The following is a 26,123-nucleotide window of genomic DNA, read 5'->3' on the forward strand; positions in this document are numbered from 1 at the left end:
TGTAATCTTTGACTGACGGTACCCTTTAAATACCTCAGTAGGTGTTTGGCTGTTGTCCAATGTTGTTTTGCTTCTGCCAGGTGTTGAGATAATTTACCTACAACCCAGCTCAAGTCAGGTCTAATAGATGTTGCAATGTATGTAAAACTTCCAATCATCTCTCCATATCCTGTTAAATTAATGACTTCACCCTCAGCGTCTAAGTGTAACTTTTGCTCACATGGGGTAGACCTTGACTTGCATTTGGACATTGAATTTTCCTAATATGCCTTTCTTGTGTCATCTTAATCTGCCTTTCACTTTGTTCAAAATCAATTCCTAGAAAGTATTTAAGTGGACACATATCTTTCATCTTAAATCTTTCAACATTTGTTTAACATCACAAAGCAAGTTGTTATTACTAGCTGCTACAATTAGGTCATCGACCCACACTAGTATAATCACTCTCCCATTTTCAGATTCTCTGCTGTAGACACATCATTTTACTTAAAACCGTTTTCAGTGACATGTTCATGCAATAACATATTCCAATTGTGTACAGACTGTTTTAACCCATACAATGATTTGTTGGGTTTGCACACCAAATTTTCGTGTGTGACGTGACTTCAAAACCTTCCGGCTGTTCCATATACAGTATACTTCACAATCCATTGGAGCATGGAGGTAGGCAGTTTTTACGTCCATCTGATGTAGAGTCAAGTCCTCCTGTACTGCCACCTGTATCAATGCTCGAACAGACTGCTCTTGGCCGAGAACCTTTGACCGCATGTGCCACAGGAGAAGGCCTTCTCCCCCGTGTGTGTCACCATGTGGATGCGCAGATGCTCCTTTTGAGCAAAGCTTTTGCCGCAGACAGAGCAGACGAAGGGTCTCTCGCCTGTGTGCGTCCTCATTTGATTGACAAGCTTGGACTGAAAGCGGAAGCTCATGTGGCACGCTGAACAGGAGAAGGGCTTCTCGCCCGTGTGGATGCGCGTGTGCTCTCTCAAGCTGCTCCTCTGGGGGAAATTTTTCTGGCAAAAGGAGCAGGAGAAAGGTTTCTCGCCCGTGTGGGAGCGCGTGTGCCTCAGGAGCGAGGAGTGAACGGCAAAGCTGACGCCGCACACCTGGCAGATGAAGGGTTTCTCGCCTGTGTGCGTCCTCATGTGGTTGACGAAGGTGGAGTGGAAGCGGAAGGTCATGCCACAGGTTGAGCACGAGAAGGACTTGCCGAGCGGGTTGCGCCGGGCCAAGCGCTCCATTGGCGAGAAGCTGGCACCGTCGGGCAAGCGCTCTGTGGGTTTCTCACCCATGTGGCACCTCCCATGCCTTTTCAAATCTTTGCGCAGTGGTCAACCCGGTAAAGGTCGCCCTGGAGGAGGTGGCCCCAGCCTCCAGAGTGACTTTCTTCATCATCGTCATCTCTTTCTGTGTCCCGTAGCGGAGTCGAGTAGCTTTCAACTTGTGATTTCAGCTTCTCTTGGCTTTGGCCGCATTGAAAGCGGGACCACTTGGCTTCTTCTACTTCTTCGCTCTTGACAATGACATGCGTGAACGCAAGTTTGCTCATCTCAGTCCCTGCCGCCTGGTGCACGTCTTCAAAGAGATCCTGCTCACTGTGGGGAGTTTCCTGTTTGCTGTGAGGGGGCTCTGGCGCCTGTCGTTCCACCCCAGAGTTCCACTCCTGCTCCTGCTGTGCGGGGGGGGACATCTTCTTGCCCGACGTCTGCAGGACACCACCAGACAAATGTGCATTATTTGGAAGTTGGCTCACACAGCAAGCACCGTGTCTACAAACAGGAAGCGCAATAAAGCCTAATTTTTCAATCATTGGTTTATTATGATTAAAACGAATCAGTTCAAATACCTTTTCACCATAAACGTGTATGCTATAATCTGTTGAACTCACTCAATATGAAATCTTCAGGGGAAACAAGAATAAATAACTCAGATATTGTGGTCACACATGTCAAGTGTGTTCAAGACTACAGGTTGCACCTAAGAATATTAAGACTTTTTTGGATATCCAACTGTGAAATCCATTGAATAACTGCGGCTTCAGAAAAAGGTAGATATTTCACCCCATAAAGAGAAGGCCAAGCATTTATATTTTTATATAAACAGAATGCTCCACAAATGTGAGAAACAGCCAGTTCTGGCCATAAGTTCCCGCAGCTCCTTCAAATGCTATATAATTACATTCGAGGAAAGTACATTTACGTACAAATCTAAAGAGGGCAGAGGGAACAATTTGTCTACACCCTATTTAGACATAAAATCAATGACAATATCAATTCGGATTTCCCTGTAGCCATTGTAAATGAAGCACAAAGCCCTCTAAATTCGTTTTAATTTATCCTGTAGATCAGAGGTCCCCATCCACCCGTCAGCGGACCGGCTGGTACCGGGCCTCGTGGGCTGCACCGAAATAATGTTTTGGAAACGATTTAGTTAAACAGTTCATACGTTTGTGCTTGATCTTTGTTTTTTGACGCCGCATCTGGCCGCTGTTGATATTACATACATATTGAGAAGGATGATGATATACCCCCCCCCCCCATATAATATATATATAACCGTTGACCTGTTCGTGGTGATAAAAAGGTTGGTGACCGCTGCTGTAAGATGACCGTCTTCACTAAAAATGAGACTTTCAAGGCTTTCCCCCAGTTGCCTTTGTACAATGATTGTCCTTTCACGACTTTTGAGGCATAAGCATCATTTCAATTAAGTTAAATGTTATAAATCACAGAGGTGGGGGAATGTACTGCATTAACAAGGAAGAAATACTGAAGGTAAGCACAGTTTTTCGATGAAGTGGTACTATAGCGTGACGTGAAAGTTCCTCCTCGTACTCGCCGATGGTTCGCGCCAAAGCCACGAAAATTCTTCCACAGCCGCGTTGAGCCGCTGGTTGACCAGCGCCCGCAGCATTTGAACTTTGCACATGTTGACACGAAGACCAGAACAAAGTGCGAGGCTTGTCTTTGTTTGTAGCAAACGAGCTATGCTCGCAGACAGTGTGCAACAGTGTGCCATCTACCACTAACATGCCACTGCCACAAAATGAACCAGCTTTTTCTGCGGACGACAGGTTCATGTTCGGAGATTGTTGAGCTCATTTTGTTTTTCCTTGGACGAGAATTGTTCGTAGGTACGCGAGATGTTAAAATTATGATAATGTTTATTAACCTTGTTTAATGTTAGAGACGTTGTACAATGAAATAAACTCGTTTCCAACTTATTAGCTTAGCTGATTACATGTTTTATTTTGCTAGGTTTACGGCGACTTAAAAAGGCTAATGGTCAACGAACGTTATCAAAATAAAGCAGAACCAAAAGGAAAGAAAGGCCTGGTTGTTTGAAACTGTCACTGTGAGGCATGGCGGTTTTAGGCGGTGTGGGACGTGGGAAAGGTGGAACCGAAAAGATGCAGGGCAGACTGGGATGAGGCTCAAATGAGGAGGGTTTAATAGCCAACAGAAGCAGGGTAGTAAAGAACCAAAAATACAAAGTACAACAAAAACACTAAACTCAACTCACTGGGGCAACAAAGGAACGGGAGGCAGCAAGGGAAGGACAGGTACAAAGGAGCGTGAGACAAGACAGCGGGGGAATGACGTACAATGACCCGACAAGGGGCGAGGCAAAACACTGGGGCTTAAATACTATCAGAACTAATAAAGATGCAAGACACCTGGGAACAACAAGGGGCGGGGGAAACTGACTGGAGGACACACACGGGCGACAGGTGAGGTTAATTACAGTGATGACACGCGGGGGAAAACATAGAGAACCTATAACTTAAACCACACAACCCAAAACCCACAACAAAACACAGACAGATCATGATAGAAACGTCGTTATCCAGCTGTCTAGCTGTCAAAAAACCCAACGCTTCGGAGCTAGGACGGCATAGTTATGTCTCCATATCATTCGAATGCACCAGTTAGAGAAAAGGGAAAGGTAATCCATTTGACTCGTTTATTAATTGCGGTCTCTTGGCATACGAACACAATCATAAACTTGGCGAAACACAGATGCTGCTCATTGCTCAACTTCGGATATTTATGGTAAAATGAACTCTACCTGTGTCAAGAAATAAACAAGGGCTTCGGGTGCATTTACACTGGTAAGGCGTTCACTGGACACTCACAGTGTGGGAAATCTAAACTTACAGATATGAACATAAGAAAACATGAAGAGTTTACAAAAGATGATAATTATTTGGTTTTGCTATAGTTTTGACATTGTTGGCAAAGTGTTGCTGCATCTTGTACGCTTACATGCAAAATACCAGAATTTGACGCCAAGATTATGGGTGCGGCTTATACACAGGTGCGTATCGAGCTCAACATTGCATAAACCCACATGCTCTGCAAACATCAAGATTTTGCTTTTTAGCCGCACGGCGCAAACCAGATCAGATTTGGATAGAACCATCAGTCGACGACAATATCCAGCTTGCTTTACAAACCCGCGGTGTTGTTTCCTGTCCCTCGGGACTGGAGGAGCAGGGGTTTTTGCAGACGAGGTGCTACATGGCGCAGGCGTGTTTTTCCAGCTGATACTTGTAGGTGAACTTCTGCAGGCACAGGCGACAGCCAAAGGGTTTCTCCCCAGTGTGCATGCGCGTATGCGTCACCAGGCTGCTCTTGAGCGAGAAGCTGCGGGTGCACACGGTGCACGAGAAGGCCTTCTCGCCCGAGTGTGTCACCATGTGGATGCGCAGGTGCGTCTTCTGGCCGAAGGTTTTGCCACAGGCGGAGCAGGCAAAGGGTCTCTCGCCGGTGTGCGTGCGCACATGATTGGCCAACTTGGAGCGTGAGCCAAAGCTCATGTGGCACGCCGAGCACGAGAAGGGCTTCTCTCCCGTGTGGATGCGCGTGTGGCGGATCAGGTTGACCTTGCGTGAGAACTTTTTTTGACAGAAGGAGCAGGAGAAAGGCTGCTCGCCAGCGTGCGAGCGCATGTGTCTCAGGAGCGAGGAGTGGACAGCGAAGTGAACGCCGCACGCCTGGCAGGCAAAGGGCTTCTCTCCCGTGTGCGTTCTCGCATGGTTGACGAAGGTGGAGCGGAAGCGGAAGGTCATGCCGCAAGCCAAGCACGAGAAAGGCTTGGAGCGGTCAACAGGTTTCTCCCCCACGTACCGCCTCCCACGCCCGCCCGTCTTCATTTGGCCTTGGGCCGCTCTGTCTTCTGCGTTGCAGGCTGCGCCGTTCCCGCCCGGACACTCGTCCGGCTCAGACTGCTCACCTTCTCCAGCTTCTTCGTCTTCTTCGCTCTTGACAATGACCCGGGTCACCAGAAGCTTGTCTGTGTCAGTCTCCGCCTCTCCCGGCAGACCTTGGAAAAAAAAAAAAAAAAAAAGAAAGAAAAAAAATGGGAAGAGTTAGTCCTGTTCAAAACAATCTGCATGGAGGAAAATCTAATGTTGTAGCTGCGGTCATATTAGTGGGCCTGGAAGTCTATATAAAGTGAAAGCTGTAGATAAGCAAACATGACCACAATGAGAGTTTATACTTGAAATACAGAACCATTTTATTCTAAAAGAAATCTAGGTAACAGATTTACAATGGTCTGGTGAACGTCTTTGCTCCTCTCCCTTGGGTCTATCCAACAGCCTGTGTGTTTAACAAGGCGGGAGTTGAGGCAGGAGTAGATTAAAACTCCTGCCCTCATCGGTCGATGGTCACGCCGGGATCACGTTTTATTGAAGTCTCCCTCTTGAAATCAAGTTTGAGTGTCCTGCAAGACATGCAATGGAGAGGAGCAAAGACGTTCTCCAGACCAATGGAAATCCCTTATCTTTTATAACTAGAAAATGTGCAATTCCTGAAGAAATTGCGTGTGAATGCATAAGGGCTGAAAAGAGAAGTGTTGAACGGCGGAATGACGTTGAATGTTTGAAAGGATTGAATCTGTGAAGAAATGTGACTATTACAAAGTTGGAACGGTTTGAATAGGTCAAATAATGTAGAAGTTAAAAGGGAAAAATGAAAAAAAGTGGAAATTGTGTGGGTATTCAAATTGCAAAAGCATAAGTTAATCGTTGAAAGAAAGTGTATTGGCAGTGAAACGAACAATCTCTAATATATAAAGTAGGAACGGTCTGCAAAGGCAAAGTAATGTAAAAGATACATGGGAAAAACTGAAAAAAGTGGAAATTGTGTGGGTTTTCAAATGGGAAAAACGTCAATAGATGAAAGGGAGTGTATGGCAGTGGAAAGAACAATCTTTAACATATAAACTTGGAACCATTTGAATAGAATAAACAATGTAGACGTTACAAGGTAACTGAAAAAAGTGGAAATTGTGTGGCTAAGATGGGAATGATCCATAAGGCAATATGAATGAGTTAAATGTTGAAAGATGAAATAGGAAAGCTCGAAATATGAAATGTAAAATCCCCCATTGGGAATGAATGGGAAGCCCTCCCATCGGAAATGAATTGTGAATTATTAAAAGGGTGAAAAATATGGAATTATAGGAAAATATTGGAAATGATGAATTACTGGAATGATGGGAATGATCCCTAAAGCAAGATTAATGAGCTAAATATTGAAAATATGTGGTTGTCGCTGCTGTCGCTGTTTTAGCCTTAGCTGGAGAGACGAACGATATTTTTCTTTTATATTTTTCTATTTTTACCACCACCCGTCGGACCTGTGTTCGGTGTTGTTTTTCTTCTTTTTCCTTCATTTTTGAGGACTGTTTCCATTCTTCGATAGCTAGTGATTCGCCGTTTCTCTGAACAGCGCCTAGCTCCGTTCGTCCTCGTGCAGCTCTGCTAGCGTAAGTATTTCGCTCGGCTGTACTAAGGTAAGCATGGCTCCGTGCACCTCCACCTCTTCTGTCACCTGCGACACCTGTGTTATTCTCATGGAGAGGCTTTCTCTCCTAGAGGGCCGTGTCCGTCAGCTAGAGCAGGGTAGTCTGATAATCGTAGATCAGACGGACACATCTGATAATGACAATGCGGGCCGTAGCCCTCCCGCAATGCCGCTAGCGTCGGCTAGTGCGGGTCGTAGCCTACCCGCTAGTCCGGCTAGCATTAGCCCTAAGAAGCCTGCTAGCCGCGGTGAGCCTGTTCGGACGCATAATCGCTTTAGCCCCCTCGCTAGGCAAACTCCTCCTCAGTCTACTGGCTCCCGCACATTAGTTATAGGGGACTCCATCACCCGTAACATCAAGCTTAAAAAGCCAGCCACCGTAATGTGTATTCCTGGGGCCAGAGCACCCGACATTGAAGCTAACCTTAGGGAGCTGACACGCAAGAGGGCTAGACACCAGACTAGTGCAAACAACACTAGCTACTCGGACATAGTGATACACGTCGGCTCCAACGATACTAGAATGAGGCAGTCTGAGATTACAAAGAAGAACATAGCTAGGACTTGTAATCTCGCTAGAAAGATGAGTCGGCATCGAGTTATTGTCTCTGGCCCTCTGCCTGCGAGAGGCAATGATGAGAGGTTTAGCAGATTATTCTCGCTTAACCGGTGGATGGCTGGTTTCTGTAAAGAGCAGGGTTTCCAGTTTGTAGATAATTGGCCCTCTTTCTGGGGCCGGCCCGACCTGCTGAGGACAGATGGCCTTCACCCTAACTGGAAAGGCGCTGTCACTCTTTCTAGAAACATAGATTACTGTTTGAGCCTTCCATGACTTCCCACATTAGAGCATGTCGGGTCGCAGGCGAGTAGCGAGCCTGCTAGAACGGGTGTGGAGTCGTTAAGGCTAGAGTTAACCGGCACTAGGCTGGACTGTTACAACACACATAGCATACTTAGTCTAGGTCACTGCAATCCACACACTGTTTCAATACCTAATGCTGAATGCCCCAATGATAAGATTTCTGCTGAGGTGGTGTTGATTAAGGAAAACAGCCCTGCCTCTTTAATCAGTAAGACTAGTGACAAAGTGCCTAGGCGAAATATTAATATCAATATGCGCGCTGTAGTCGTCGACAATCGAATTCCTACTTTACTAACATCGCGACGAGGTTTTAATTACTCAAAATATAGAGCAAGCCCCAGCCATAAAAATCTTGTTGGTATTAGTACTACCAACACGAGGACTCAGAATAGTCCGGGAAAAATGTCCCAGTTTAAATTCGGCTTCATAAATATTAGGTCACTCGCTTCAAAAGCCCTTCTTGTAAATGATCTTATTACAGATCAAAATCTTAACGTGCTTGGTCTCTGCGAAACCTGGCTAAAACCAAATGAATTCTTACCATTAAATGAGGCCTCACCCGCAAACTTTGTGGGCTCACATGTTGCCCGTCCTTGTAAAAAAGGGGGGGGTGTCGCCCTAATTTCGGAATCTGATTTTAGGCTTAGCACGAGCACGAGTCACACTTTCAAGACATTTGAGGCTCTCGTTATGCGATCGAGCTCCTCACCACCATTTTATGTGGTAGTTATTTACCGTCCTCCTGGCCCATACTCTGGATTCTTAGATGAATTCCCTGAACTTATGGCTGACTTAATAACTCACACAGATAATATATTAATTATGGGTGACTTCAATATTCATATGAACTCCCCATCAGAGCCACTTACTGTAGCTTTTCAAGCAATAATCGATGCATTTGGTTTTACACAAATAATAAAAGCAGCAACACACCGGAATGGTAATATCTTAGACTTAGTGCTAACCCGTGGCCTAACTGCCTCAAACGTCATAATTCTGCCACATACTAACGTTATGTCTGATCATTATCTTATAACATTTGAAGTCCTAGCTCAGTGTGGTCTTGTTGTCCACAACCAAGGCTTTAAGAGCCGTGATATTAATTCTTCAACGACTGCTGCACTTTCTGAATTACTGCCTTCCGCAACAGCTGCCTTTCCGTCCTTCACTGGCTCAGTCGATAAGCTCGCGAATGATTTTAATTCGGTTCTTCTAAATTCCCTAAACTCTATTGCGCCGCTGAAACTTAAAACTCGTCCGAAGCGGCGCACTCCGTGGTTTACGGAGGAAACGCGTACGTGTAAACTGTTAAGTAGACAACTTGAGCGTAAATGGCGAACAACTAAACTTGAGGTTTTCCGTCAGGCCTGGTGCGATAGCTTGCTGAAATATAAAGAGGCTCTTAGGCTAGCAAAAACTAATCACTTTTCCAAAATGATTAGTCTTAATAAAAACAACCCAAAGTATTTATTTGAGACGGTAGCGCAGCTAACACAGCAGCAGCAGGTTAATCAAAATTCCCTCCATTCAGCACACGATTTCATGCAATCCTTTACTCAGCGGATTCAGCTAATAAGGGAAGAAATAAAAAAGGCAGCGCCGCTCACCACCTCAACTGTGATTGTTGATGTTAGTTCGGACAATCAGGTTCATGAAAGTCTGGCTACCCTGTCCCAGTTTGATTTAGTATCCCTGGAGTGTCTTACACAACTGGTTAATGCAGCAAAGCCGACGTCCTGCATGCTCGACCCGCTTCCAGGCAAACTCGTCAAAGAGTTGTTCCCGATCTTGGGGTCGTCTGTCTTGAATATTATCAACCTGTCACTCTCCTCTGGCATTGTACCTGAAGCTTTTAAGACGGCCGTCATTCAACCATTACTTAAGAAACCACACCTAGATCCTGAAGATCTCGCTAACTATAGGCCAGTGTCACACCTTCCGTTTATCGCCAAAATTCTCGAGAAAGTTGTAACACAACAGCTTAGTGATTTTATGATAGACAACAATAGATTTGAACTCCTTCAGTCAGGTTTTAGGGCCAACCACTCAACTGAGACAGCCCTAGTAAAAGTGACGAATGATCTTCTCTTAGCCTCGGATTCCAACATCTCATCAATATTATTACTGCTTGATCTTAGTGCCGCATTTGACACTATTGATCATCATATTCTTATAGAACGTCTTAGATCATGTGTTGGTATCTCGGGATCAGCACTTTCTTGGTTCAGATCTTACATCCTGGGAAGGACGCATAGTGTCTCTTATGGCGACGCAATCTCTGAGTCTTTCTCCGTCTCATGTGGTGTCCCGCAGGGGTCAGTACTTGGCCCCTTACTGTTCAACATCTACATGATTCCTCTCGGCGATATTATACGTAAACATGCTATTAGTTTTCATTGCTATGCTGATGATACCCAACTCTATATGCCCTTAGAAATAACGGATCCGTGCAAGTGCAGTAAACTGGAGGCTTGCCTTGCCGAGATTAAACAATGGATGTCTTCCAATTTTCTGCTTCTCAACCCTAATAAAACTGAGATGTTATTTATTGGCCCTGCTCATCATCAGCACCTGCTTAAGAATACCACGCTGAACCTAGAAAACTGTATTATTTCCCAAAGTAGTTCTGCAAAAAATCTCGGCGTGATATTTGACTCAACTCTCTCCTTTCGAACACATATTAATAACATGACAAGAACGGCGTTTTTTCACCTCCGCAATATAGCTAAAATTCGCCCTATTCTTTCTCTTAGCGATGCAGAAACATTAATTCATGCATTTGTTACGTCGCGCCTAGACTATTGCAACATTTTGTTTTCTGGCCTTCCCATGTCTCACATTAAAAGCCTGCAGTGTGTACAGAATGCAGCGGCGAGACTATTGACAAGGACGAGAAAGTTTGATCATATTACTCCGATTCTAGCTGACCTGCATTGGCTTCCAATACACGTGAGATGTGATTTTAAGGTGTTGTTAATTACTTATAAAATTTTACACGGTTTAGCTCCTTCCTATCTCGTCGACTTAGTATCACCTTATGTTCCGTCCCGACAACTTCGATCACAAAATGCCGGTTTGCTATCGACCCCACGGGCTAAAAAGAAGTCTGCGGGATCAAGGGCATTTTCCATTCGCGCGCCAGTACTATGGAATGCCCTACCTATGGAAGTTCGCGCAGCCACCTCGGTAGAAATCTTTAAATCCCGACTAAAAACACATCTATACTCAAAAGCATTTAGTTAAATTAGCCTGTCTGCAGCCTTCTTCTTTTTTCCTGCCCCCCTCTTCCGGCCGGGAGAGGGGGCTAGCTAGATGGTGAGGGTTGACTTGACCGCCTCCATTGGGTCCTGCGCTGGTCGACCATCACGGGTTAGGAGTCTAGCCGTCTGCGGTCCACCTGGCTGGAATGCGGGATGGTTCCTGCCCAATGGCTTTGCCTGCTGTCAAGACATCACTGCACTATATAGCACAATATGTTTTCTGTAATTTATATTGTTTCTGTGTTCGGAACATGCAGCATCCACTTCAACCTGTGGGCCTGGAAGGGGGCTCCTCCCACCTGTGGTCCCTTCTGGAGGTTTCTGATTTTCCCCAAATTGGGGTTTTTGAGTTTTTCCTTCCCCTTCTGGGAGCTTTGACAGGGGATGCTGTTGTGTACCTTACATTGAAAAGATGTCTCTGTATGACCTCTTTTCATTCTGTGAAGCCCTTTGAGACTTCGGTGATTTAGGGCTATATAAATAAAATTTGATTGATTGATTGATTGATTGAAAATATGAAATGTGAAAGCTGTAAATATGAAATGTAAAAATCACCCAATGTTAAATCAATAAGGTTTTTGGGGTGGAAAACAGGGAATTGTGGGAAAACGCTAAATACAGTGGTACCTCGGTACTCGACCGCCTCTATACTCGACCAAATCGGTGCTCGACCAAAAAATTCAAGTAGGTAATGCATCGGACCTCGAACAGATTTTCGGTTCTCGACTAGCCGAGCCGAGCCGAGCCGAGCCGACCCGAACGCGCTCCTCGGCCCTTCTCGGCCAGCGGGTAAGCGCCAGTTCAACTCAGACCGCCAGCGGAGTAAGACGTTTGTTCGAGTATTTCTTCCCGGATTTAAACTTTTTCGTGTTGCTCTAGCCCTTAATAATGGGTCCAAAGAAAGACAGTGATAAGGGGAAGGCAAAGAGGAAAACAATGAGGACCACTATTGAACTGTTAGAATAATTATTGTTAGAATAATTATTGTTAGAATAATTATAGATATAGTGATTATACATTTGCTACAAAATATTAATGCTCGCAATGAAGAAATGCTTTGCTGCGTGAATGAATAAACACATACTGAATGATAATAATGAATGAATAAACTGGTGATGTACTGCTAGGTATGTTGATGGTACGCTGGGAGAATGAGTGCACTGTTTGTGGGAAAAGAACTGTCTCGTCATTGTTTTCTTTCAAGCAGAAGGAAGGCCGCTCAAGCCCGCCAGTCGGAGCGTTCCCACACCTGTGACTCTTATCGATGTTTTTGCTATGCATTATCAGAATGTTTCGCTACGTATTTTTTCATACATGCATTAGTTTCTCACCCACATGCTCACACATAGAAGGACAAGTACACAAGGTCCCGGCCATAGACTTGCGTTTTTCCCTGCCCCTTGAGGGCCGGGACCTTCATGTAGTTAGGGATCTCTGTAACAAATAAAAGTAAGGGGAGTCGGAGAGATTGGCAGAGCGCAGTAGAATTGTCCTTGGCCGGTTCCTCTTCGCTCCCCTCATGCATGAGTTGGGAAGATTGCCTTGTCTCCTTTTTTGTGTACAATTTCTTACAAATGTCTGACAAATAAACCTGACATTTATTTGGTCCTTCGAGCCGGATTTGAACCAGCGACCTAAGGACCAAATAAATGTCAGGTTTATTTGTCAGACATTTCTTACAAATGTCTGACAAATAAACCTGACATTTATTTGGTCCTTCGAGCCGGATCGCAATATACCTGAGGTCTCCAGAGGCGGAGTCGACAACCAGGCAAGACCGTGGCCACGGCAGTAAGACCTTTTTCAGGGACTGGGTCCCGGCTCCGCATCTGGGGACTGAGGGTTGACGCGAAGCCGAAGGAGAGAAGGCATCATGGGGTGAGTAGGTGAACTTGCATGCTGACGTTGTGATATTGTGGTATTGTGAACTCGCATGCTGACGTTGTGATATTGTGGTGTTGTGAAGTCGCATGCTGACGTTGTGATATTGTGGTGTTGTGAAAACCTTGAGAATACTAGTCCCTGTCAAGTGAAGAGACCAAGTAGTCTATAAACAAAGGGCGGCGGTGTCCTGTATGTACTTAATAGAGTCCGCATTTAAAACGTGTGCGCAGGAAATTTGGAATAGGGCGGCGGTGTCCTGTACATACTTAATAGAGTCCGCTTAAACGCTGTGCGCTAAGCGTTGTGTGGGTGTCAGTTGTGTGAATGTGAATTGTGTGTGAAAGGAGACGCCGATCTCATATGAACTAAACGGGATTGTGTGTGAAAGGAGACGCCGATCTCATATAAACTAAACGGGATTGTAAGTGACAACTCTTTGTGGAAGCAAAGGCAAGAATACTCCGCCCTGTTGGGTAGAAGCTTGAGTATTACCACATTGAGAAATTTATTGTCACCCCGTTTTTTGTTGAATATCAGTCTTTAGGTAACCCTAGGTTCATAGACTGAGCTAAATTTGCATTAATGGGGAATACTACCGGTAGAGCAACAGCTTGCATGCAGAGATTGGAAATGTGTCGAAAAGCAATGTCCATCTAAAATAAAACACTTGAATTTGTGGATAACAAAATATGGTTTTGCTGGCCAGCTTAATACACAAAAAAATAGACTTACGAGATAAAATAAGAATTACAAGGAAAAATAATAAAAATAAAATGGACAAAGATGGATATGTGGATACTGAGTTTTGGTTGACAGTAGCGGATATGTGGATACTAAGTTTTGGTTGATAGTAACTGGAGAATTTGGATATATAATATAATAAATGAAAATTATACATGATAGAAATAATAAATATAGACACTATGAGAAGTTAATGATTTAGAAATAGGAAATCATATCAGAGCATATTGTGTAGTGGCTACACAGCAAATTGAGGTTCAGGTAGAGGATTATAACACCAAATATTGTGGTTGTTTCAGTAAGATGCAATGAGAAAATTAATAATTAATAACAATTACATGACTCTGATAACAAATATGGGCATGAGGTGGTGAGGATATGCCCACAAAGAATTGCAATTGTATTGTATTGTATTGTATTGTATTAAGAAGTTGATGTTGGTGAAAGTAACACATTGAAAGGGTGTTTTCAGTTTGTGATTGTCATTGATTTAGTTTGATATGGCAGCTCTTTTCTACTGTGTGTGCTGTGTGTTGTGTGATGTGGGCCCGTGTGCAGTTGTCTGTTTGCTTGTTTGGGTGTATTTGACTGTTTTTTTACATGTAATTGCGTTAGAAATAAACAATGAAATTTGTTGAAAGTGTGCTAAAAAGCATTGCTGGATGATGCTTTATGTAGTTTAATTGATTTAAAGTCAAAATTGCGAGTTTTTATATGGTGTCAAACCTGAGGTTTGTGGGAAAAATGGTCCAGCCACAGGGTTAGTCAGGTGAAATGATGATTACATATGGAGAAGTATATTATGGGATAAAGTGAGATTATATTATGGATTAGGAGAATGCAAATGTTAAATTGACTGATAATTGATAATTTTCTGATAATTTTGAATTAGTCATCAACATATAAATAATAATGAGAGCATGTTTGGTATGTTGTATTTGTTTATACTCCCTAAGTTTATGAGGACTCTGGCGACCAAATGCATTTCTTGACAATTAGCATGAGAAAGCTATGCAAAAGTCAAGGGTTTTGTTTTTTTTCTTCTTCTGTTCTCATCTTTATGACCAAATTTGTTCTGTGGGGTCGGTCTTTTGCCATCGGACTAGTTATTCATTGGATTAGGCCTGGGGGGGAGCCCTCCTTGATGATATTATTTTGGGGCAAATGTAGAACCAAAAGGGGGGAATTGTTAGAATAATTATTGTTAGAATAATTATAGATATAGTGATTATACATTTGCTACAAAATATTAATGCTCGCAATGAAGAAATGCTTTGCTGCGTGAATGAATAAACACATACTGAATGATAATAATGAATGAATAAACTGGTGATGTACTGCTAGGTATGTTGATGGTACGCTGGGAGAATGAGTGCACTGTTTGTGGGAAAAGAACTGTCTCGTCATTGTTTTCTTTCAAGCAGAAGGAAGGCCGCTCAAGCCCGCCAGTCGGAGCGTTCCCACACCTGTGACTCTTATCGATGTTTTTGCTATGCATTATCAGAATGTTTCGCTACGTATTTTTTCATACATGCATTAGTTTCTCACCCACATGCTCACACATAGAAGGACAAGTACACAAGGTCCCGGCCATAGACTTGCGTTTTTCCCTGCCCCTTGAGGGCCGGGACCTTCATGTAGTTAGGGATCTCTGTAACAAATAAAAGTAAGGGGAGTCGGAGAGATTGGCAGAGCGCAGTAGAATTGTCCTTGGCCGGTTCCTCTTCGCTCCCCTCATGCATGAGTTGGGAAGATTGCCTTGTCTCCTTTTTTGTGTACAATTTCTTACAAATGTCTGACAAATAAACCTGACATGAACCGAAGAAGGAAATTATAGCAAAATATGAACGTGGTGTACGAGTGTCCGACCTCGCGTCGCAGTTAGCTAGCGTCATCATGGAAGGAGTAACTCCCTCCCGTCCTCTCCACATCCATTCCTGTATGCCATCAACCACTCTCCAAAACGTAAGTAAATTATACAAAATGGTTTATAATGCTTTATTTATCTTTATCTTTATCATGTACTGCTTGTGCACATTTACTTGTGCACACATACTTTCCATTATTTCTTATGGGAAAATTGGTTTCGGTGTTCGAACAAATCGGTGCTCGACCACCACCTCAGAACGGATTATGGTCGAGTACCGAGGTACCACTGTAATTGGAATGAGAAAAATGGAAGCACACTTCTCACTAATAAGTGGGAAAAATATGAAATTGAAATGGTCTGAATCGGATGAACTGAGAATGAGTTGAAATGCGTCAAAAAACTGTCGGAATAAAAACGAGGAATAACGCGTGGAGGCGAAAGCCTTCACACAATAAAATATTTCAAGTGTTCATGTTGTCATGTTTGCTTATCTACAACTTTCACTTTAATTAGACTTCCAGGTGCCGCTAATATGACCGCGGCTATTGCAAGACTTCAAAGGATGGAAAGGGGTAACTGTTCAGTTACTATATGAGGTTTATTAATTTAATTCATTTAAAAATTAATAAAATATGTGTACTGCTGTTGTTCAACGTCCGTGGTAAGTGAATCTATAGTTACCTCGTCTGTCTAGCATGCAGGAAACCATCACAGGACATCTCTCTGCAATATAGCTTTCCCCCCCCCCCAAAAAACATCAGCAATTCACTGAGGGCGCGATAGGCAAAGCGCAAATTAGCAAGGGATTACTGTATTCTTTTTTAATATTGCTTTGAATAATACAAGTACAACATCACTATCAATCTTAAAGCATTACTATTGCTATTATTCATAAAACATTTCTATTTTTCATTTTTTGAAAAAAAAAGCTGAATTTTATACTTTACAAAACCTCGCAGGCTGGATTAAACCCATTTGGGGGCCACAACTGGTTTTCTTGCCCTTTGTGTTAGCATGTTGTTAGTTTGTAGTAAGTAATAAAAGTAAAAAATTGTCAGAAAAAAACCCTCTAAAAATACAAAGTATTTTTGCTTAAATTCAGTAAGGAAGTATTTACTTTGTTACCTACTGTCACTGTTAATCTCGCATACATCTTTTTGTCTGCGATCTTACTCCATATAGATGAGGCACCTTGAGGCCCATCCCCTTGGTTTAAGTCTTGATGGTGGGTGGAGGGCCCGGGCTCCTTCTGGCCCAGCTCGCAGCACCGCCCCTGCTGTTCTGGAGTGACGTATCCTTGATGGACATCTGCAGCACAAGCAAATGACTTTGTGACAGATTGGAACAAGGTCAAGCAGGGGGAAAATAAATGTGTGGCTTGTGTTTTTTGTTTTGTTTTGTTTTTTTTCTGAGGAGGGACGAGCTACATTTGCACAAGCGCAAGTTGTAAAAAAACTTTTCCAAACATTTTAAACTCTATCCCACTAAACACTCGACGTCTCCACAACGTCATTTTATGGTCGATATTGGGTCCGTCGGTCATCTACCAGATTTAGAGTAATTAATTAATAGAGTAAGTAATTGTGACGTCTAACACTGACCCCAAAAAGACGGCGATATTAAGTAATTTTTTGACGGTTTAGAATTGGTCTTTTTTTTTTTTTTACTTCCAATGCACGTCTAAAACAGGTCGAGGAAAGATGTTTAAAATATATATTCTTTTTTTTAGCAGACATTTAAGAACTGTTTTTGTGATAAGAAAAATAACATGTTTTATGAAACATTGTTTTGTCATAATTAAGTACAAATGTTTTGGGCTATGTGGCATATCAGCCATTGATATAGTATTTTCTCATTTTTCATGAGAAAAATAATGAACAACAAATTCTATAATATAGTTTTATTAAATAATAATTCTTTGTGTGGCACTAATACTTTCCCCACGATCCGACCCCTCGGATTAAACGGAAGAAGATGTAAGGAATGTCAATCAGTTTAGCCTCATTTATCCTCCCAGCTGCCCTAGTCACAAATTTATAATGACTGACAGGTTCAACCTGACCAATCCTGGCTCACCCAATAGGGAGTAGGCTGTTCCCGGATTCATTCTACAAAAGAAATACGTGCCCAACTGGAAGAGGGCAGCTAATTACACGCGCCCGAGGAGCACGCCTTGATGTAAAGAAGAGAACAGACCATCAGCATCACGACAGAGTCCCTCTCGTTTTCGGCTGCCAGATAGAAATGAACGTTAAGGTAAGTTAATCATACACGACTGCGACGTTAGCGCGAACAACTGAACAAATAACACATGTTCGGTCTATAGGTTTAGCTAACGCTAAGCTAACGTTAGCTAGGTAGCACCCAGCCTGACACGTGGGGGCCTATAAACTAACGCTATCTGCTACCATGAGTGAATGAAATAACGTTATAGCTGGCCCGAGCTAAATGCATGTTTTATGGCTAGCGGAAGATACGGTTTATATGTGCTCAATTAGACTGTGTGTATGTTATTTTTTTTTAGTTATTCTTTATTTTTGTAACGTTATCACTTTTTTTCCTCACGGAAAGTTAGTTTTGTCCATGTGCAGCCTTGCGTGTCACAGGAGTGGGAGTTCTGTTCAAACGTCAGCCGCCTTTGGTGTGGATTAACATTAAATTGGAAGAAGTTGACAAGTAAACACGTTTTTATAATTTTCAGGCAAGAAAATAACGCTAACCAGTTAAATTCCCCATATGCATCGGCCGATATTCGACTTATTAACTACTATCGGCTAAAGATTGACCGATGGTACTCGCCGATGTTAGCGAAGTTGTTAGTGCGTCAGCATGCTAGCGCTAGCTAAGCCAACGCGCTAACGTCAGCTAAGATAGCTTGCCAGTTGACAGTTTACTCTGTCAATTACTGTCAATTACTACATTGTTCAGAAGCACATCTAAGTATGAATGCAAAGTGAAGGAATGGCATTGCTGCGTGTCTCTATCCTTCTCTCTCCCTCCTCCTAAAAGAAATGTAATGTCTGAACAACAACAAACAAATTAAGACCAGTGTGTTTACAGTGTTTACAGATGGCTGCTTACATGAGGCATTGGCTCGACACAGACTTTGACATTGATTGGACTATTGACAAGAACGAGAAAGTTCGATCATATTACTCCGATTCTAGCTGACCTGCATTGGCTTCCAATACACGTGAGATGTGATTTTAAGGTGCTGTTAATTACTCATAAAATTGTACACGGTTTAGCTCCTTCCTATCTCGTCGACTTAGTATCACCATATGTTCCGTCCCGACAACTTCGGTCACAATATGCCGGTTTGCTATCGACCCCACGGGCTAAAAAGAAGTCCGCGGGATCAAGGGCATTTTCCATTCGCTTGTCTTGTTTACTTGTCTTGTCCAGCGTCCTGCAAACTGCTCTTCAAATAGCAGTGTGTCATTGTTTGGTGGTGTCTATAATTTTACCAATAACGTGTGTTCTTTAAATCTTTTGCTTTTGTATTCCAGAAGAAGGCGTTGGCTCTCTTATTAGATGTCCGCAATGAAGCGAGACACATTGCCAGAGCCGAAATGTCTTCAGCAGCCATGTCTTCAGACAGCCGTGCTGAGAGGATCAACAACATGGAGGACTTCGAGAGGGAGGAGCAACGGGTTGGTGGTGATGTCCAGGCTCATAATACCCTGACAGGCTAATGAATGTAATGCATTTACACTGTTTTAATGTTCCTTCATGGTATGTCAAAGTTTACATGAACCAATTCCATCTGGTGCGGCAGCTGTCTCGTGTAGGAGGGAAGGACGTAAAAGATTGTCTCCACAAAGTGCTTGATAGGTGTTTCAATATAAGGTATGAAATAACCCTTTGTTTTGGTGTCAGATGTGGGTTTGTCTGAAAGGTTATTTGATGTGAGTGTGCACCTGCTGTTGGTGAAAAGATTTGTTGTAATGGGATTAAAAAGGGACCATTCTGGGGGACCCAGGTTTTATGCTGTTAACAAATATTCCTAGTATTTTATCATTCATTTAAATGTAATTTGTGTATTTCCATCATATATATACTTCCGGCGCCGTCGCGAGTGGTAGCCTTTCCAGCAGCTCCGTGTTATTTTGTGTTACTTTTCGTTCTTTTAGCGATTTACTTTATCTCACTTGGACTACCTTCATTCTATGGATATGGACTTTAACGCACAGAAACGCGTTTACACGAGAAAGCAACTCCTTGCCCTGAAAAAGTCCCGTGCCGGTGAGATCCCACATTTACCTGACGAGGTAAGGAGACCTTATCGTGGCTGCAGAGCTGGAGCCAAGCTAAAGGCTAAGCGGCTAGCAGCGAAGTGGCGATACAAGCCTTCTGTCCCGTCTGTGATCATGGGAAATGTGAACTCACTACCAAACAAGGCCGACGAACTGGCTGCGCTGGTGAAAAATATCAGAGCCTACAGGGAGTGCAGTTTGCTGTGCTTTACTGAAACGTGGCTCACGGCTAGCATCCCGGACGCCAACGTGGAGCTACCCGGCTTCAGCACAGTTAGGGCAGACAGAGACACAAAAGCCTGCGGGAAACGGAAAGGAGGCGGACTCGCTATGTACGTGAATACAAGATGGTGTAATCCCGGACATATAAGTACAAAGATTTCCACCTGCTGCAGGGACATCGAACTTTTGGCCGTAAGTTTGCGTCCCTATTACTTGCCTAGAGAGTTCGGAACCGCCATTGTGGTCATTGTTTACATCCCACCGCGCGCCAACGCGGACGTAGCGTGTGACGTCATCCACTCCGCTGTGGCTAAACTACAAACACAGCACCCCGAGGCCATTCTGTTAATCACTGGGGACTTCAATCATGTGACTCTGGACAAAACATTACCTGCCTTCTTCCAGTATGTGGACTGTAACACCAGGGGAAATAGGACCATTGACCTGCTGTATGCAAACATTAAGGATGCATACAGTGCTATTCCACTGCCTGCACTGGGGAAAGCAGACCATAACCTCATTCTGCTCCAGCCCCACTACAAACCAAAAGTGAGGAGGCTACCAGCAACCACACGCTCATTCAGGAAGTGGTCTACTGAGGCAGAGCAGGCTCTGAGAGACTGCTTTGAATCTACAGACTGGGATGTACTGCAGGGGTCACATGGGGGAGACATTGAGGAGGTGGCAAACTGCACTACAGACTACATCAACTTCTGCATGGACACTGTTGTTCCTGTAAGAACTGTTCGCTGCTATGCTAACAATAAGCCCTGGATCACTAGCGACATCAAAGGCCTTCTGAACCAGAAGAAGAGGGCCTTTAAAGACGGTGATCAGCAGGAGCTAAAGCGGGTGCAGAGGGAGCTCAGAGTCCAGCTCCGGGAGGCGAAGGAGCAGTACAGGAGGAAATTGGAGCGGAAGCTGCAGAACAACAGCATAAAGGAGGTGTGGGATGGAATGAAGACTATCACCGGCTGCAGCACAAAGCGGGGTGCTGCCATGGAAGGAGATAGGGGGAGAGTCAACCAGCTGAATAACTTTTTCAACAGGTTTGACCACCCCCACTCGTTCCCACCCCGGAGTACTGCAGCTTCCCTCCTAGCTCACCCTCCCCCCCTAGACACCAGCACAGAGGAGGACATCTCCCCCCCACCCAAGATCACTGCAGCCCAGGTGTGTGGAGAGCTGAGGAGGCTGCGACCCAACAAGGCAGCAGGTCCAGATGGAGTATCCCCGCGACTGCTGAAGGCTTGTGCGTTGGAGCTGGGAGACCCTCTACAGCGCATCTTCAACCTGAGCCTGCAACGGGGGAGGGTCCCCCAGCTGTGGAAGACATCCTGCATTATCCCAGTCCCAAAGAAACCACGACCGGAGGAGCTCAACGACTTCAGGCCGGTCGCCCTGACATCACACGTGATGAAGACCATGGAGCGGTTGCTGCTACACCACCTGAGGCCACAGGGCCGCCATGCCACTGACCCCCTGCAGTTTGCCTACCAGGAGAAGGTAGGAGTGGAGGACGCTATAATCTATATGCTACACCGATCCCTCTCTCACCTGGACAGTGGCAGTGGTGCAGTGAGGATTACTTTTTTGGACTTCTCCAGCGCCTTCAACACCATACAGCCTCTGCTGCTCAGTGGTAAACTGACAGAGATGGGAGTAGGCTCACACCTTGTGGCATGGATTACGGACTACCTGACAGGCAGACCCCAGTACGTGAGACTGGGGGGCTGTACGTCCGACACTGTTGTCAGCAGCACAGGAGCGCCACAGGGGACCGTGCTGTCTCCTGTCCTGTTCACCCTGTATACGTCAGACTTCCAGTACAACTCTGAGTCCTGCCACGTGCAGAAGTTTGCAGATGACACTGCTATCGTGGGATGTATCAGGAGTGGGCAGGAGGGGGAGTACAGGAAACTGATCCAGGACTTTGTCTCATGGAGCGACGCTAACCATCTGCACCTGAACACCACCAAGACCAGGGAGATGGTGGTGGACTTCAGGAGGCCTAAACCCCATCCGGAACCAGTAACCATCAAAGGAGAATGTGTAGAGTTTGTCCAGACCTACAAATACCTGGGTGTGCAGCTGGACAATAAACTGGATTGGACTACCAACACAGAAGCTCTGTGCAGGAAAGGACAGAGCCGACTGTACTTCCTCAGAAGGCTGGCGTCCTTCAACATCTGCAAAAAGCTCCTGCAGATGTTCTACCAGACTGTTGTGGCGAGCGCCCTCCTCTACGCAGTAGTGTGCTGGGGAGGCAGCACCAAGAAGAAGGACGCCTCGCGTCTGGATAAACTGGTGAGGAAGGCGGGCTCGGTTGTGGGCACAGAGCTGGACAGTCTGACAACTGTGGCTGAGCGACGAGCGCTAAACAAGCTGCTATCAATCATGGACAATCCAACACATCCACTACACAGCATCATCTACAGACAGAGGAGCTGCTTCAGTGACAGATTGCTGTCACTGTCCTGCTCCACGGACAGGCTGAGGAGATCATTCCTCCCCCATGCCATGAGGCTCTTCAACTCCACCCGGGGCAGTAAAAGCTCACATTAAACTCTAAACCTCATACTCTGCACTGCACTATTCACTTTATACAAGCACCTTAATTATACTTGCACTAGACTCCAACGATTCACACTATTCTTTTTACACTGTTAACAAGCACCTTAAGTATACTTCTGTACTGGACTTATGTGTATCTTGTGTATTTTATTTCTCATATTTTATATCTCGACTTGAGGATACTGCTGGAAATGTGAATTTCCCTACGGGGATGAATAAAGTATCTATCTATCTATCTATCTATCTATCTATCTATCTATTTCTTCAGGCTCTTCATTAACGACATGCAGGCCCAATGCAACATTTGGGGGAAGGGGAATAAAGCCAAGCATGCTATTTCTAAGACCAATTTGTAAAGAGCAATTTGAGGTACGATGCATATTTCAGTTTCTCCAAGGAAAGAAAATTGTCACCAGTCATGTAAATAAAGCCTCAGACCACACTACCACTACATATGCTGTTGTGTGTTGTTTTAAACATTGTATTTATAAAACCGTTGTTTTACTCTATTTATTCTGTTTTTTAACGAAATGCACTAAGGAGTAGCACCCAAATGTCGTTGTATGATATACAATGACAATAAAGGCGATTCTGATTCTGATAAGTTGATGGGCAAAACATTTCCATGAACAAATATGGGCTGTCTTAGTCCTCTACTTTTCTAACACTCTGGGTTCAACATAGGTCTCCTGGTCTTGTTTGTAAACTACTGTCTTTTGTGAGTTTGACATAACATTTTAAATACTGCTGTTTACTCTACTCTAGATGCAATCATGAAAGTCTAATCTGAGGCTACAGAGGACATGGTGCTAGGGCATGCAGGAGAGCACCTGAAACATGCTCCAGCCAGGAAGGATTGAGGCACACCTGGCGGGACACAGACACAGAGCGCTCGACAGTAATTTCACCTTTATAGGAACTTGGCAAAAATATAAGATCTGTTTGGTTATAGGTAGTCGACTTGTGTTTTTTTGTTTGTTAATGTGGAAACAAAGATGAGTGAATTGAATTGTGATGTTTTTTGTAAACTTCGGTGCATAGTTGTAATGCCTAATTGTGTTGTTTTTGTAAACCTGTGCATAATTTGAATCCCTGTTTTCAGAAGGTGGCACCGATTTGACAGTCCAGTTCATTTTCCCTTAGTCTGTTTAGCTCAGCAACACAATATTGCTGTTGAGACAATTAAGTAAGAAAAATGATCAGGAAATGGGCCACAATCTGAAAATAAGGATTACAGCATGCACAAAGCCTATATGCAGGATGACAACAGTCTATTATTGATTCAAATTGGACGTCTAAAACAGTGGTCCCCAACCTTTTGATCCCCGCGGCCGGGTCACAGATGGGATCATTTCCCACGGCACACCTGACAATATCTCGCGGCACACCAGAGTGGTTAAAAAACACTAGTCTAAAAGACGTTCATAATGACCACATTTGGACTTCAATTAGATCTTGTATAATGGTCCAGGAGACGTCAGAAAAAGACGTAAAGAAAAACCCACGTAGCAGCCCTTTTCTTGAAATTTATGGTGCCAAGTCCTAATTTGTTTTCTAGTTGGTGCCTTTGCAAAACTTGTGAAGAAGGCACGCTGCACTGTCTCCGGTGACTGGGTCTTAACACGCAAAATGCCTTTTCTTTTGAAGAGAACGGCATTTCTTATCCTGAATAGAACTGCCAACCTTTACGCGCAAAGCATGAAACGATTCGAAACAAGGTGTGAAAAATTGACGTCATTCCAAAGAAAATTGTCAAAATTATTGGCCTACGAAATCAGGTAATCTTGGAACACCTTGTTGGATAAAGACTTAAAGGCACAGTGTGTAAGATTTAGACAATTTTTCATTAAAAAGGAATTAAATGATAGTAAATTTCAAAAACTTGCAAATTAATGTGTTCTTAATGACCAACAGTACGTTTTAAATATAGACACTGAACACAAAGTAACAAATAAGGATGAAGTTTAATAACAAAAGGACAAAAATAAAATCAAAACACAACAGGGGCCAAATGGAGAACGAAAAGCGGCATAGACAAAAAGCGTCAATGCGAGTCCAGTACTGTACGTATGAAACAAACCACTGGAGGGGAGGAACCTCCTGGAGGGGCAGAACCCACAGGAGGGCGACGTCAAAGGTCGTACCGGATAATAGTAACAAAGTAACGTGCTCGAAAAAGTCTCCAGGGGTGAAAAAGTAACAACAAAGGATGCGAGGCAAAGTGGCAACTGAGAGAAACAACTAGGAGAATTGCAAATATATACGATATATGGAAACTCGGAAAAACTCTCGACATAAGAAATGCTGACATGACGGAAGTTCAGAGAATAATCCGACGTTGCCACCCTGCTTTGGCTGCTCTAAATAGGTGATGGATATAGAGAACAGGTGCGCTGCCGGTGGTTCCGTCCCTCACTCAGACAGGCTCATCCTGTAATAAGGTAAAGTCCCACCAGGGGCAGACGTAACAGATCATGACAATGGTCTAGTTATTATGAAATGATATTACATGGGGGTTGGCACTTCTTCGGAGGCGGCCATGTTTGTTAAAGCTACAGACAATGGTAAATGCAGCACCTCCTACTCTCCATAATAAAAAACGATCTAATTCTTACACACTGTCCCTTTAACTTTCAAACATCATATTTCCCAATTGTCGATAAAACTCTAATTCATACTCAGTTTTCTATATAGATCCAGATTTTGTTTTTCTATTCACGTGGGAACTTGTCTTGTAGAAAGCTTATTTTTATTGCAGCTCGATATGGCGATAAAATCTACAAAATTGCTTATCCCGATACTCTGGCAAAACTGGATCCTATTTTTCACTCTGCACTGAGATTGATAACTCAGACTTCAGAACGCACCACTGTACCCTTCAGTACACTGAACTCTCTCACGGGACTATCATCCCTCAAAAATCAAAAGTTAGAACACTGGTGTTATATGACTTATAAAGCAGTTTCTGGTACCCTCCCTCAATAGATCTCCAAATTCACCAAGATTCAGTCTACTCTAAACTTCAAGTCAAATAGTTGGCTGCCTTTTGAGGTTCCCACTATTAGGACTGAGCTAGGGAGGAAGAGTGTCCTACTTTGGTCCATGGGCATGGAACAACTGCAAGGCCACTTGTTAGGTTCAGCCTACTTTGAACCTCAAGTCAAATAGTTGGCTGCGTTTTGAGGTTCCTACTAGTAGCACTGAAATAGGGAGGAAGAGTCGGTCCTACTTTGGTCCATGGGCATGGAACAACAGCAAGCCGACTTGTAACTAAGCTCTCTCATACCTTTTGTTCATTTCAAACATGCGGTCTCCAAACTCCTTATCACTAGATGTTCTTGTCAATAATTGACTGACTTGCTGGTTTTAATTCACATTTTTATGTCATTATTATTATTTCCTAATTCTTATATTATTATTTTTTTCCTCTTTCCCACCCATCTGAACTTTTCTCAGATTATGCTTTAAGTCAACTCTTCTCCAGGACATCCTTGAAAAAGAGATGTAAATCTCAATGGATTTCTTCCTGGTTGAATGAATGAATGAATGAATGAATGAATGAATGGAAAGAAAGAAAGAAAGAAAGAAAGAAAGAAAGAAAGAAAGAAAGAAAGAAAGAAAGAAAGAAAGAAAGAAAGAAAG

The 26,123-nt window shown here is 43.7% G+C and overlaps 1 protein-coding gene and 1 long non-coding RNA gene across 2 annotated transcripts in view; one reads left to right on the plus strand and one right to left on the minus strand.

Moving 5' to 3' along the window:
* Positions 1 to 459: 459 nt before the first annotated feature.
* Positions 460 to 26,123, minus strand: part of LOC148425182 (uncharacterized) — a 26,252-nt gene continuing 588 nt past the window's right edge. The window contains exons 2-5 of the mRNA XM_088413208.1: positions 16,555 to 16,737; positions 4,521 to 5,325; positions 1,384 to 1,769; positions 460 to 1,330 (exon numbers count right to left, since the gene is read on the minus strand). Coding sequence (XP_088269334.1) covers positions 723 to 1,330; positions 1,384 to 1,769; positions 4,521 to 5,325; positions 16,555 to 16,737 — 1,982 coding nt within the window. The 3' untranslated portion in view covers positions 460 to 722. The remainder of the gene's footprint in view (positions 1,331 to 1,383; positions 1,770 to 4,520; positions 5,326 to 16,554; positions 16,738 to 26,123) is intronic.
* On the plus strand, positions 17,391 to 23,458 carry LOC148425183 (uncharacterized). Its single transcript, XR_015865416.1, has 4 exons — positions 17,391 to 17,685; positions 18,939 to 19,129; positions 19,208 to 19,278; positions 23,247 to 23,458. It is a non-coding gene; the product is annotated as an uncharacterized LOC148425183 (long non-coding RNA).

This window comes from Hippichthys cyanospilos, chromosome 4 (genome assembly GCF_059441005.1).
Source record: "Hippichthys cyanospilos isolate Australia breed blue-spotted pipefish chromosome 4, RoL_Hcya_1.0, whole genome shotgun sequence".
NCBI classification, from domain to species: Eukaryota; Metazoa; Chordata; class Actinopteri; order Syngnathiformes; family Syngnathidae; genus Hippichthys; species Hippichthys cyanospilos.